The sequence below is a fragment of the Serinus canaria genome, chromosome 1A (genome assembly GCF_022539315.1).
Source record: "Serinus canaria isolate serCan28SL12 chromosome 1A, serCan2020, whole genome shotgun sequence".
NCBI lineage: Eukaryota > Metazoa > Chordata > Aves > Passeriformes > Fringillidae > Serinus > Serinus canaria.
The window spans coordinates 48,898,912-48,914,144 of NC_066314.1; the positions used below are offsets into that span (position 1 = coordinate 48,898,912).

Here is a 15,233-nt window from a genome sequence, read left to right on the forward strand (position 1 = left end):
ATGAGGACAATTGAATAGAAATCAGGAAACAAATTTCTTTCAGTTTTGGACCTGAAATAAAAAAATCCTCCACACAGATTATTTCATATCTAAGGGGTTGATTCAAAGTCTCCTTGGCATTAAAAGAAGTTCAGATATAAGTTTTTTTTCCTGGTACTGCTATCAGATGCACAAAAGACTCTGTCTCTCCTCAAATTCCTGCCAGCAATGGTGACAGAAGGAAATGTGTAAGGGAGTTTGCTCCCTTCTTGCCTAGGTAGTGTGGAATTCACTTGTTTTCCTCACAAGTATTTGAGCTCTCTCTCTTTCATTTAGTATTGCCCCACCCTCTCTTCAGACAGCACCACTCACATACCATGCTTGCAGGGACCCCAGGCAGAGCAAGACCCCCAGTTCCCACACCTTTTCACCTCATGCTGGTTTTCCTGTGCCCGCCTGGAGCAGAGTCTTTCTCCCGGCACACTGCAGCTCCTCACCCTCACGGAGCAGCACCATGGACTCCAAGGCCCCCTTTTCAAACCTACCCAGCTTTTCCTTCCTCACAGGCTGCTGTGCTAGGGTCTTTGCTTTCCCTGCATCCATCCGGTCTCCAGCAATTTACCCACCAGGAGCTCAGGCTAGAAGATACAACGGTCTGGCTTTCCTCAGCACCAAGTCTCAGGGGCTTTAACTGGCACTTCTCATGTCGGGTCGTTTTACATCAGATGTTAACCACAGCAGAATCAGCTACAAGAAAGGTCTTCCCATCTCACACATATTGTGCTAATTTAGAAAACCCTACAGCTTTCATCTGCCTGTCCTCTTTCGTGCACAACCTGTCTGAGAATCAGCCTTCAAATTTTTACAGCTGCACCGAGTTTGAAAATCTCTGCTCCTCCCAGAAGCAAACAATTATCTGCTCCTCCAGAGGGAATGACTTTCAAGTCTTGCTGTAGAGGAACTCTGTCAAAAGCAAATATAAAGACAGTGCTGCTCCACACCAGGGGGAAAACTGCTAAGTGAGCTCAAACTCACTGCTAGCTCAGTCAGTATAGATGCACTTCCAGGCAACAGTGGAGCTGGTAGTTCCTGACTAAAGAAGATTAAATTTGAGGGCTTCCATCTGAAAAGATGTTATTTTTTTTTTTTTTCTGTGAGAAGAGCAATATATCGTATTTATCTCTGATTTTTTGTTTTTATCCCACAAGGCATTCTAATTGAAAATTAGAATTCCGGGGGAAAAAAGCACATCCCACTGGTATCAGAAATGGACATTTTGCTGTGATTTAGCAGGCAAATTTTGGTAGCCTTTCCACTTGATACATGCAGAGGGGAAAATCAAAGCTTCACCATAGCAACTTTGTTGTAAAAAAACCCTCAAATGTCAACTTATCCCAATAGTACTGTGGGTAATGCTGGTGCAATACAAAAACAAAAAGCCCTGAATAAAAAAAAATCTACTTTCCTACCCTTGAAACACTGCTGCAGGAAACTGAAATGCTAGCTTTAGTTTGGTTCTGGTGAAGGTTACACCTCTTCTACCTAGACATTTTAAGAACACAAAAACCCAGGCATGTCTCTGGGCAAGCTCTTCAGCTGGTACAAATGAGCACTCTCTGCTGCAGTTGTGCTAGACAGATGGCTGCACATCAGCTGAGGAGCTGAGCTACCTTGTCTGCTCCTTCTTCCATTGGCTGCTAACCCCAGCATGCCCAAATCCGGCAAGGCTGCTGCACTGGAGTAGCACCAGAGTGGAAACTTTCTCCTCAGTTACATCACTTCTGTTCCATTCTAGTAAACCCAGAATAAACCAACCCAGAAACTGTCAACCTACCCAGCCATGACAATGAAGAAATCCAGGCGGTTCCAGGTGTCTCCAAGGTAACACTTCTTGCCAAAGATCCCCAGGGCCACCATCTTCAAGACCATTTCCATGGCAAAGAAGATGAAGATGAAATCATCAAACACCTGCCAAACAGAAACCCAAGAGCATATTTGACAAGTATTCTCAGCCTTGGACTTTCAAACACAGAATGTGAGAAAAATACTAATTTCAGTACTCCTGAAAATGAGATCAAGGCAGGGCTGGAAAAGTTTCTTCCATGTAGCCCTGGCATCACAGTTTTTTACTGCTCCAGTTCAGTGAGGGCTTTTATAGCTTTTTTACCCACAAGTGAAGTAACTGATGCAGACTCAAAGAGTCCTTACATAGAGTACTTGAAAAGTGGTGTTGGTTCAGCACCAGCAGATCTAAACCTGGCCAGGAAAACACTGTTTTTCCAAGATCCCCCCAGGAGGGTCTCCTCATCACATTGCTGCAGATGGCTCAGCTGAGGACATAGTGCAGCTTCCCACACAGCTTGGACAGCACACACCCATCTCAGAGAGAAGCTTCAGATACCTGAAGGCCTTAGCCACTGTGGATGACAGCCTTTGCTGTCACCTTCTCTTTGGGGAAACATCAAGCACAGCTGGTGTCTTACAGTCTGGTTGTACTCATGGCCCTTCTAAGCATTCTCTTTATATCCTCTCCCTTTGGGCATCGTGAATTCCACAGTATCTGTTGAATCAGTGATAGGCTTGCACATCACCAGACTACCAAATGCATTGGGAGCTGCTGTTCCCTCCTGCCAGAAGTTATTTCTCCCTGGCCTAACCCTGACCTACGTGTCTTGTGGATGTCTGTGTCAGGAAACCCCTGCTTACGTGCAGGTTCAGGAATATTAGCAAGTGTTCATTATTGCACAGTCACCAGCAAAGTTCATTCATTCTCTTTCTTGTCCCATTCCCCTGCTCAGAGCAAGCTCTTGCCTTTTACAGCAGGACAGCTCACTGCCAGGGACAGCCTTGCCAGCCTCTCCGGGAGGGCATCGCCCACACGCTGAAGGAAAGCATGCATGAAAATGTGTGACTTGGACTGAAGCAGCATCACAACAAGAAGGAAATCTGCTTACCTGCAAGATTTTACACCTGTCAGAAAGGCAGTCCATATCCTCACATGGCTGGTACATTCCCAGGGTAACACAGTTTAGCAAAATCACCATCATGCTGACACACTCGAACCAGGTGGAAGAGAGTCAAGGAAAACTTCTGCAAAAGCATCATGGCTGAGATAAGCTTGCTCTAGGCTTGAGTAAAAATGTAGGAAGATTAAGGGAAAGAAGTGCTGGTAGGCTGATTTATTACATTCCCACATTCTCTGCACCCAATTCATCACTACTCCATTCCTTGATTATGCCAAAACTCCTTTGTAAAAGGGAAAGCAGAGGTAGCACAAAAGGCCTAAAGTACTTACACAAGTCAAATTATTGCCTTAGTCAAACACATGCTTGCTCCTCTCCTGTTGCTTTGCAGTCCCTTCCCTCATTGGTTTGCTGAATATTCCAAATAGATGGAAGAGACTTTCCAAGGTGGACTATGCCTAAACGTATCGCAGACCTACAAGATCAAGGGATCTAAATCAAAATGGGCAGACTGATCTCTACATGATTATTGCCCTTCTGGGAAGGCTGGAACTATCTGTTGTCACCTCTCAGAGAAACTTGGGGGTCAAGAAGTGCCACTGATCCTGTCACTATGTTTCCAGCAGTGACCCACGCTGTATGCAACTCCACAATGTGCCCAAGTTACTCACTAACTATAAGGAGAACGTGTGTTTCTGACCCCAGCTGCTGATCTGTTTATGCCCTAAAGCATGAGGATTGATAGTCCTTATAATTGTTTCCTCAGCTACACTGGTGTCCCCGCAGATGCTTTGCTTATTCATTTGAATCCTTTGTTGATAATCTTGCTAAAATATCTGCTTTGATAATAGTTAGCAGCCCGGAGCTACATTGGCTAATTATACTTTACATTAAAAACTGTTCCCTCCTATTTATTATTAATTTGTTGTCTTATAATTTTGTCAAGTGCCACTTCATTTATGTATTAAAGACGTAGATAAAAATGGGGTATTTGTGTGACCTTTGTACTCTACACGCTCTAGCTGCTCCCTCTCACCATCCCTCTCCTCCTGAAGGAGTTTTAAAGCCTGATACACACTTATCCAAGAGCTCATTTACAGTATTTCAGCTCCAAAAGTGGTACATTTGTGCACTACTTTCCAGTGTTCTCATTGCAAAGCAGTGATGTAGACTAAATAGACCTCCAGTCTCTGGCAGAAACGTTCTTGGGCACTTTACACACCTCACAACAACATATCTGCCCAGTCTCCACTGTCAGACAATTTTATCTTTTTTTAATAGAAGAAGCAAAAAATTATCTACCTGAAATACAACCCACAGAGTGCATCCATTTTCAGTCCTTTCAGTACTGAATCTAAAAGGGCAGCCTGTATCTCTGATCACTTCTGAAAGACATTCAGCTTCTGTGGTTTGTTCTGAGTAACTCTTCCATGCTCATTCTCTGACAGTGATTTATGACTAAACTGCACAATCTGATCTAGAAGATTATTAATTCTCTCTCTTCTCCCCCACCTGGTTTGTGGTGAGCTACCTTCAGCTGCAAAATCAGACAAGAGCAGGGCACTAGTTCTACTGTTCCAATTATGGTCTAATGTGATTTCAAGAATGTGTTATCACTATCCCTCACAAAGTTAATCCCATGTGCCCTACAAAGTAATGCGCATGAAGACCACCCTCAAAGTAGGCTTCAAAACCAGGCTCTTTTCTGAGAGGAATGCACCAAAAGGGCACCAAGTATTTTCACTCAGGGTCTATGCAACACAACTTCAACTTCCCACCTCCCTCTTTCTTGCACATTTCTTTAATGATAGATCTGAAGCCCAGGAAAGCAGTTTGAGAGGTTTCCATTAGCTCACACAGGCTTTTTAGATAAGACTGCAGTTCTTTTTCTGGACTCTTCAAAATCTGTTTGGTGTCACCATTCCCTTACAGAATCACAGAATGGCTGATTTTGGGAGGGCCTCTGGAGGTCATCTTGTCCACCTTCCCTGCTCAAAGTAGCATCAACTACAGCAGATTGCTCAGGGTTGCATTCACTTGGGGCATGAATATCTTCAGGTATACAGGCACCAGAACCTCTCTGGGCAACCTGCTCCAGCATTTGATTATTTACACAGAAAGTGTTTTCTTAAGTTAAAATAGGACATATGCCACTTTTCAGGCTGTGACCATTACCTCTTGGCCTGTCACTGGACATCAGTGAGAAGTCTGTGTCCTTTACTCCTCCTATCTGGTATCAATACCCATGGATAAGATCTGCCTAAACCATCTCTTCTCCAGCCTGAGCAGCCCCAGCTCTCTCAGCTTTTCCATTTTTGCAGGTGCTTTGACAGTCACTGGAAAGGCAGCACCAGGGAAGCCCTGATAGAAAGGTCAGTGCTTAATGACATTCTTCAAGGGGCCAAACAGTTTCAGAGCAGTCTGAGCCAATGGTTGAAAAAGTCCTTCTCCCTGGGCATAAGGAGGTCAGGAGATATGTGAACAAAACCAGGGCCTCAAACATTCCTGGATTAAATTAATGCATGACAAATGAAAAGCAGAAATTGCTTTAAAAGCCAGTTGTCTTTTTTTTTTTTTTTTCTCCAGAAAGCATGACACAAGAGAGTTGGAGGCAGAGAGTATTACTCTGACTACAGCCCAACTCAGGAAAGTCAGGAGTTTTGATCTAACACAGATCTACACTTCTCTGCATGTGCCTTGGCAGCAGCAATGCCAGGGCAGCACGCTTCCAAGTTTCCTTGCAGAGTCCCCCACAAGGCCATGCAGACCATGGCAGGGTGCTGTCAGCTTCTGGTGAGACCCTGAAGCACAAGACCTAACAAGACATGGCAAGCTCTCCCAAAAAGCCTGAAACTTAGGGCAGCTGTGCAACCTCATCTCATCTTCCTGCTCAAAATGCCATGGCCAGTTGCAGATGATTTCTTCTCCCCTGCTTTTTAGATATCAGCTCTCAGAGTTTGCCAGCATTGTCCAGGCTTCCCAACAATATTACAGAACCACTGGCCATTCCCAGGCTATTACAGTGACATTAGAAAAAGCCACTGCCCCACGGTTTTCCTTTCAGAGCAGGTGCAAACACTGAAAAAGCACATCAAACCTACAGCAGAAGGGGACAAAGTGCAAGGAGAAAACCAGAGCATCTCCTACCCTGCATCAGGAGGGGTTGCTGCCTGCTTGGGTCGGTGGAGGGGGTAATTAGGACTATCTGCTGCCTTCAATGTGTCACCGTTGTCAGCCACAGCTACTGCCTCCTGTCACCACAGCAACAGCCTGCAGCCAGGTTTATCATCTTGCTTTTGGTGATGCCTCCCCTCTCCCACATCCCTCACCCCCCTCCTTTTCCCTGTGCCTGAACCTGTAATTAATTGCAGCTGCTGACAAAGCCAGTCTTCATAATCTGCATCATTCAGTCAGAAGTTTCATTATTAATTAACTTCTTTCAAAGTTTAAATCTCCTAATTACAAGCAAACCCATGCACATGTTCTCCCCGCCCTGCTCCAGCCCTTCCTCACTGCTTCTCTCCCTCCCCACAGCCTCATTCCCAATATTTTTCCCAGTGAATTCTGGGGCTTGCAAATGGCTTGAAAAACTAAAAGGAGACCCACACAAATTCTGCCCATGGTCAGCTTCTCTTCTTGGCCACCACAAGGTGCACCAGAAAATTCACAGGAATCCACTCTGTAATAACTTGCCCTTATTGGGAGGGGTTTTTCCCCACTAACTGTGACAGTTCACAGTTGGTTCAAACCCTTTCAGATAAAAGGACCGTGGCCCTAATTTGAAAAAATAAATACAGCAAAAAGAAGCATTTCCTGAGTTAATCACAGAATCTTCTCAGCTGGGAGGATCCACAAGGATCATTGAGTAGCCATGGGCTGGTCTCATTATCCACAGAGGTCTCTCCACCTTAAAAAAGTTTTGTTCATTTCAGCACTGTCTGGAGACATCAAGATCCATATCTAGACTATATTTTCCCTAGAAAACTTGCACTGGTTCTTCAGCTGGTGCCTGTCTGTGGCAGCAAGACTTTTCTTTGCTGCTGGGTGCCAGCCCTGCCCTTCTGCACCCCGAGCAGAGCCTGGCCAGCTGCTGGCCAGAAACAGCCACTGTGAATCTATTCTATCCCTCCACACCCTGTCTTCCTCTGGACAGGGCAACTCTGGGATGAGGACATGTTCAACAGGGACATGCATCACCAGCACACACCAGGAGAGACCCATCATTCACCCCCGCCACCTGGATGCACTGAAAGCCACAAACTACAGGACACTTAAGGAGATATGCAGATGTTTCTGGGACATGTTTTGTGGTAGTGCTTGATAACACAACTGTGCATAATGGAAAATGATGTTAGAAACAGGTGATGGGAGACAGGCAAAGCTTTTGTGCTCAATTTCTGAATGACAAATAGCAGAAGAAACATCTGCTGTGCTGGAGCTGTAAATGCCTTGCACCTAAAAAGCTGAGTACCACTTAAGATTCTTGGGGTTGACCTTAATCTCCATTTTCTATCACTGACAAAAACACAACAGAGCAAAATAAAACAGTGCTTTGGGGACCCTTCTCTTCTTCCTCCATCATCAGCTGCAGAGGCACAAGTAGCTCCCCAGAGCCTGGCAGGCACTCCTAACAGCACAGAAAATATATAAGCTTTATAAGCATGGCAATCCCTCAGTGTTTCCTGCTGCCATTTCCAAACTACTCCTAGGGTAGGCCTTGTGCCAATTAAAGTCCTGACTATCTCAGACCTGTTGAACGTGCAGAGAAATTCCTGACTACAAAGCATTTCCAGCAAGGGGGGAAAAGCCTGCCAGCCCTGTGGTATGGCTGGTCATGGCAGAACCTGTTCCTGCCCCAGAATGGAGAGAACAGCTCAGTGACTCAAGTGGGAACGTGGAGCCCCATGCCATGCATCCCAAACACCAGCCACCCCTCCTACAACTCCTTGTGGCCTCCCGTCTCTGAGCTGCTGCCAGGCAAGCTCAGCAGAGGACACTGCATCACATCTGCATGAGCACTCCTCTCTGCTTCCCCTTGGGCTCCTCCCCACCTACCGCTCAACCCACCGTCCTTCCCACCAGCTGAATGGCTTCACCCTGTCATTCCAGTCTGCAGTGATTGCATTTTCTGTCCCTCCTTTTGAAAAAAGCTAAGGACAGAGCTGTGCTCCTTCCCTACTTTCCTCCCCTGCTTTGTGACTGTCCTGCAAGAAGCCAGTAGGATGCTGTACTTCAAGCAGGACAGTTAATATTCCATTTATAATGGCAGGAGGGATTTGTTGTGAAGGTCAGAGAAGGCAACAGCCCCAAGGAAAGAAATGCTCATTTTCTCTACCTCCTTGTTGTTGTCTTTTGAAAATGTTTCCACAGGCAAGTTTCACTCTTTGTGCCCTCCCACTTTTTCTTATCAACACTCAGCTTTTGTGGGGTTTTTTCCTTCTGTGTTGATACATGGGAGTTTTGTCTTTTCCTACAAAATAAGCTGGCAGAATCAACAGGGTTCTTTCTCTTCAGCTCAGTCTGCTGAGCTAACTCACTAGAAGAAATTGAATGTAACACTGTGTTCACATGAAGGAAAATACCTCTCAAAATGTGTTTGTGTTCAAATAGATCAAAACAATCAAAACATTTTTTTAAACAAGAAACTTTAAAAATCCTACTTTGTTAAGGCTGAAGCATTTTTTCTATATATTTTTTAGTGCAAAGAAAAAATTCAACATAACAGGGGAAAAAAGGTTGGTTTTTTTTTTACTCAACAGAACACCCCAATTTGGGGTTCTGAATTTCTGTTGGAAATCAAATGCCAACACTCAGCATTGCAGTGTTGGGATTTCATGGTGGCCAAGCCACAAGGGCAGTTTATAAAGCTTTTTTGCAAGCACTCAAGGTTGGCATGCTCTGGGTGTTCCCTGTTGTGCAATCTCTCACACGTTTGCTTTCATCACAGCACCATTTAAACACTTTCCTCATGAAAGGGCAGCGCCTGAGCTTCAGGCACCCGACATAAGCAGTGCTAAGGTCTTCAAGCCTTCAGCAATATTGATGAAGGAAAGGACTGTGGTACAGCCAAGTGCAGTGAAGCTGTTACATTGATTTGAGAGGCATTGGGGAAGGCTTAACTTGTGCTGGTGTTACTGGCAGGCAGGACAAGAAACTGCAGAAGGGGGGTGCAGTAGAGAAATTTTCAATGGTTGGCAGTGTTTCTGTGTTTCTGCCCTTTGGAAGGGACATTCTATCAAGGACAGGTTCATTACAAAAGACAAAGATTCAGTTGTTCCCATGTTAAATCAGATGAACACCAAAAACCCAAAGCCCCATCAGTCAGACCCTCTGATCTTACTTCCAAGGGCTGCTCAGAAAGTTGGTCCTGTACAAGGCCACACAGAATTTTGGCTGCATAGTTTTCATTGGGTTCTAAGTTAAATTTGAATTCAAGTCAGTTGTTTCTCAGGCACCACATCATATTCCCCTTCAAAGTCTGGCAAGGATTGAAGGTGGCTTTTGAAAAATTTTGTTAGGTTTGCTTTTTTTTCATTACAGAAACAAGATGAAGACACTATCGCTTTTCTTAAAACTCTTTCCATAATGATTTATTCAGATGTTCTAAATGCATCCATTAAACTCTCAAGTCCACTAAAACCAAAAACAGTAGTAAGAAATTTCTGTCAGGAAAAGCATACAGTGAAGATTAAAGGGCTGAGAAAGAACCTGAAGAAAAAAGAGGTATTAACACAATGAGACAAGTCTTCAGGTACTCCAGAAATGGGAGACAACAGGAGATCTTTGACCTAATATAGGGACCCTAATCAAACTGGAGGCTGCAGGGAAAAGCAAGGCTTCTTTCAGATACCCTTCACCACCAGGACTCACTGGCACTAAAGCTAGCATGAGTTACACCAAGAATTCTGGCTGTCTGTCACATCATTTACAGGGGCAGACATTGGTAAAGCAGCCTGGTGTTTTCTCCAGGAGAGGTGTGTGCATCCCACCACTAATTATTCAAATATCTCACATATACCATGCATCCTCATCAATGCCGCGGCACAGCCCTGCTATTAATGAACACCTCCTGTCTGTGGCAGCTGAGCCCCAGAGCTTCTCCACTGATAATGACCCACCTCCAAATTGCCTCTGTCTTTCAGGGTGCAACACAGCATCTGTTTGACAGTGTGCAGCATTCCTACAAAGTTGTTTACTACAGAAGGCATGAAAAAATACTGTACCTAGGAAAAAACCCACCTGAGAATCTTTTTTTAGGTCAGATGAAAGTAATTAGCCAAGTTTAAACTTAAGCAGGGTATTAGAGATAATGACTGTTCCTGGAGAAAGAGCTTTTTAATATCTTCAGATGGCTGGGATTGAGGTTGCCTGTCTTTCCTGCCAGGAAAGCAATACTCCACCATGCTGTGGAACCAGTTCAAGACTGACTTGAGGAATCACACCTCCTGCTGACTCCCAAATGGTGCCTCCTGCAGCATTCTGGCTCTGCCTTGCAGACTGCTACCCAAAATCTGACCTGGCTTCACATTAGGAGCTTCAGCAAGGTCACAGCATGAGGCTGTAGGACTGCAGCTTGGAACATTGTTATGCTGTGTGACAGGTGAAAGAATTTTGCTCCAACATCTCCTAGTCAGAGTGGCAGATCCATCAGTTGCTTCCTGCTGCAAATGGAGTCATAGGAGTAACAGACACCAGAGAAGGACCAGCTGAGAAAACCACCTGAACCACAAAACTGGGGTCCAAATTTTAAAGTTCTTATTGTTTACTGATATTTCACATAGCACAAGCAATTCCCTATTGCCAGCAGTGGCAAAGTAGGGACCTTGGAAGAGCTGGTCTATGATTTTGGACTCAGTTGGACCTCTGCTCCAGAGAAGAGCTAAACTTGCCAGGCCAAAACAAGAAGATATTTGTAATCCAGAAGTGATATCAATTAGTAATGTGCTCCAGAATGATGAAATCTGAATTCTACCAGTGTAGCTGAATGTTCTGGTACAGTGCCCCATCCTCCACAACCCCAGGAAGCGACATGATCAGAGAGACTGGTGGAGTCACCATTCTCTAACCAGAACCTGAGCCACTTTTTATCAGATTTAATCTGGCTGTGTTCAAGCTTACTTGGTGGAAATTTCCATCTAAAGTATAAAAAAGTGCTTTGCAAGAGAAAAGGAAAAGAATATCTCCCAGTCCTCTCTCTGCTTCTGTGTTTCACTGCCCTGTCACCCAGCAGCTATCCAAAGTTGTGTAAGTGTTCCTCAGCACCTGTCAAACTGATGCAACAGTCCTGCCAGGTTTGGTGCTGCAGTCCCTTCTTTTACCTTCAAATCATGATAGGTTTGAACAGGATCCTCATCTTGGGTGGGCTCACTAGACATAACCACTAAATAAATACAGCACCATAACAGCAGTGATTGTGTGACTCAGTTTCAAGGAAGGAAGAGGAAAGAAGAAGTGATGTTAGATTTGCGAGGGCAGGGAAGAGAAATTTAAAAAGGAAAGCCTTACTTTTATGCCCCCTCACTGCTCCTAATGTTGTCAGGTTTGTTTATGGATGGGTGTAGGGTTTGTCCTCTTGTTGTGGATTTTAGGTTCTGTGTGCCTTGGGAAACCATCTGTGGGGCATGAAGATGATATTCCAGTGAACCTCCTGAAGCAGATGCTGCTATGCAGCTCCCAGTCACTGCCCAGGCTTGAGCTGGGAGTCACCACCCCTGGACTGTAGGCACAGAACCATGAAGGACAGAGGTTTGGGTCCTGGGTGTTGAACTTTACAGCAAATACAAAGGAAGGGTGGAATGTGTTTGAATAAGAAGCCATTTCCCTGGAGAAGAAACAGGGTTGAAGAAACTTCACTAGCACCAAAGGGCTGAAGCCCACCACCAAACAATAACTGTGCTCCTGTTCCTTTTCCTTGCACTGGTTTCTTTGTTCAGCATTGCCATCTTTCTAGTCCATAGTAGTTTTCAGATGTTAAAGACTACTCTTTCCATTCTTTGCAGCTTCCCACCTATCCCTGTCAAAGGCCACACAAGTGCAAGCTGAGCTTAGAGGGATGTACAGCTCAAGGCAGTGCAGGGCACCTTTAATAAAAGGTCGTCTTGCCTGGCAGGAATGTGAAGATGACAATGAAAATACAAAAGGCAGATTAAGGACCTTCTCACAGTTTTAAAAGGTGTGTATGCCCTTCTGCACAGGGGCTCTTCTCTCTGCAGGTTTCAGGGCAGTATCACGTACCCCAGCACATCACCTGGTGAAGGATGTGGAACTGAGCACCTTGCTCCTCCAGACAGCCAGTTTCCAAGGCTAAATTATCTTAGAGGGCACTCTGCCTCTAGTAGAAGTCCTAGATTAGAGGGCAGAAAGAAAGGCAGAGTGGCTTTATTCCTTCTCTCTTCTCCCAGCAGCGTGATGTTTTCAGTGGCTGGAGCAGCACTAAATCCTATGCTCGGTTCTTAGCTTAGCAGGCTTTTCTGACAAGTGCTTCAGAACAGAAAAAAATTTTAAAAAGACATGCAGGGACAAAGCTTTGCAGCAAAGTAAATAAAGATTAATTCAGAAGGGTAGGGAGTGCTCAGGTAAGGTCACTCAGAAGAAATTGGATGCAGTCTAGGCAAAATGCAGTGCAGTAACAGAGAGCTGGATACGAACTCCTGTTGTTTGTTTCATTTATTGGCTGTAATTAAAGCATAATTTTCAGAGTTTAAGTTGTCACCACCCCCTATTTTGAACACACCTTTTTCTTCTCAGTTTTTAATTATTTTGAAGATTTGTAGGTGGCCACTCTACCCTGGTTCCCAGAGGGTGTTCGGGAAGATTTGGCACCAAAGTCCTGCAGGACACGTGCCTGGAGAAAAGACTGCAGATGACTGAGCCAATCTGTCTCAGCAGATAACTGGAAGCTAGAAGCTCCAGCCAGCATACAGGCTCACAGCAGCTGCTGGAACCTCCTCAAGCACACAACTGGGCTGTGGATGCACTCCTGGAAAGGAAGGTCTTGATGTGTCTGTGTGACAAAGGGCGGGAGAGATTCTCAGTATTTCAGCTTCTCATCTGAGGAGGAAAGAGACCCTGTGGTGGGTGAGCAGATGTGTCAGCACTCTCCTAGTACATCTGGTCTCTTTTCCATCCCTCCTCTTACATCCTACAACAAAGAGCAGTCAGAGAAAATAAGATTACATAAATCGTCCAGTACTTTCCTTCAAGACACCGTGTGAACTTCTACTGAATTCCACATCCACCTCTTAAGGTACAGAAATCCTTCCCCTTTGTTCCTGATTAGAAAGCAAGCACAAGAGCAGGGTTTTTCAAAAGTGTCCCCTAGTTTGAGTTTCAAATGCATGAGTTTCTCAGACTGTTTATCAGGATGTGTAATGCTTTTAATTTCTAACACAGAAAAGCCCTGCGAGCCTCTGGCTCCCACTGTCTCAAGTGAGATGGCCAAAGACCAGAGTTCACTTTAAAAAAAAACCCCAAACCAAACAACATTACCAAGTAATGACACAGCAAGTTACTGCCAGGGCTGCATTAAGATCCAGGTGTTCCTGACACCCAGTACATGTTCACCAAGGCCTCAGCTTTCTGGCTAGTTGACAGATTGAACCATGCCAGGGAAAGGAGCCAGCATGACTCATGCTCAGTCACTGCGATGTCGGCAGTGATGAGTGCTGTTTTAGGGAGAGGTTAAATGCTGTCAATGTGCTAAGCATTAACAATATTAAAATATTATTAAGTATTATTTATGAGGTATCTCCACGTGTCCTAGATGATGCTAGCCAAGATCAAATTATGCAAAATGTTACATAAACATGCAGTAGAACATGTTGCCTGCTCCAAAGGGTTTTTAATCTAACTGAACAGGACAGGCTAACGATGCATTATGATTTCTGCTTCACACACAAGAAGCAAGAGCACAGAGAAATGAATGCATTTACCCAAGGGCAGACAGGAGACATGGGGCACAGCTGGGAACTGAGCAAGAGTCTCCCAAACTGTTCTCCAGCATCTTGGACCTATGAGCATTCTCTGCCTCAACTACTACTGCATTTGATGAGGACAGTGCTCACAGGGAAAATGATTTTCCCAAAAATCTTTCCTAAGAGCAATGGGAGAAGCGTCCAAGAGGCAAGTAACGTACTGCAAATAGATTACCATAAATGCAGGGCTCCCTGCATTCAGAGAGGTTTCTGGCAGCTCAGGTGTGCAGGATAAACAGGCAAGAGCCGCAAGACACACACTCTCTACCTCATCTTCCACTGATACCTTCACTGGGACATCAAGATAAAATTCAGCCCATAGTTGTGATAGTGTAACACTAAAACCAGTCTAACACCCACACATCTCTCTCTTTTCCAATCTGTCAAAGAATTTGCTACCTTCCAAAGGCACTCCAGGCTCCTTTAATAGAAATACGATATATAAGAACAAGTTACCAACACAACTGACTGCAGACCGACCATCTCTGGAAAAGGCAGGTCCTACACAGCATGTTGCTAATAGGGCAGGCTAGCTAAAGCCTTCATCAATCAGAGCAGCATAGCTCTATTGTCTCTTTGATGTCTTTCTGCCTCTTGTATTCATCGCCTCTATTCAGATTTAGGACTGGTACCACATTTGTATTCCTGTGACCTATTTGTTTTCATATAGATTCAGCTTCACACTCTATTTATTCTAGAGTTTTTGACAGCCTCTGGAAATACATGTTTCTTCCTCTTATTTACAATCTAACTCATTTTTCCCTGTACTTTTTCCAGTCAGAAATTTTGGTTGTGCATTAATCTTACTTCATTTTGGACACACCAGTGATAGCCTCGCCCATTACCCCATCCTTACTTTGTAGCCATGCCAAATATTTCCTTTTCTCTTCTCAGAGTCTCTCATGAGCCTTTTAGTTTTAACAACCATTCCCCATTCTGTCTGACTCTGTAGGAACTGCTTCTTTATTGAATTACTCTTTGGTACCTCACAGACATCCATCTTCTGTCGCATTAATTTAAAAATTTTAATAACAACGAGGGATCGTGTGCACGGTGTCCTTACCCTCACTAGGTCAGCCACCCTCACATTCCTGCCTCCTCTCCACAGTGCACACTGATTCAATACTGCAAAGGTGTCCCTGCCCACAGCAGGGGGCTTGGAACAAGATGATCTTTAAGGTCCCTCTCAACCCAAACCATTCTATGATTTTATTAAGGGTGGTGAGGCACTGAGAATGGTTGCCCAAAGAAGCAAGCCCTTTTCCTGGGAATGCTCAAGGACAGATTGAAGGGCTCTGAGCAACCTGGTCTTGTCTTC

General features: G+C 44.7%; 1 protein-coding gene across 1 annotated transcript in view; it reads right to left on the reverse strand.

Annotated features, from left to right (window-relative positions):
- Positions 1-15,233, reverse strand: part of CACNA1I (calcium voltage-gated channel subunit alpha1 I) — a 149,438-nt gene that overhangs the window by 80,583 nt on the left and 53,622 nt on the right. Inside the window, exons 2-3 of the mRNA XM_050969913.1 lie at positions 2,934-3,045; positions 1,814-1,947 (exon numbers count right to left, since the gene is read on the reverse strand). Of these exons, the coding sequence (XP_050825870.1) occupies positions 1,814-1,947; positions 2,934-3,045 (246 nt within the window). The remainder of the gene's footprint in view (positions 1-1,813; positions 1,948-2,933; positions 3,046-15,233) is intronic.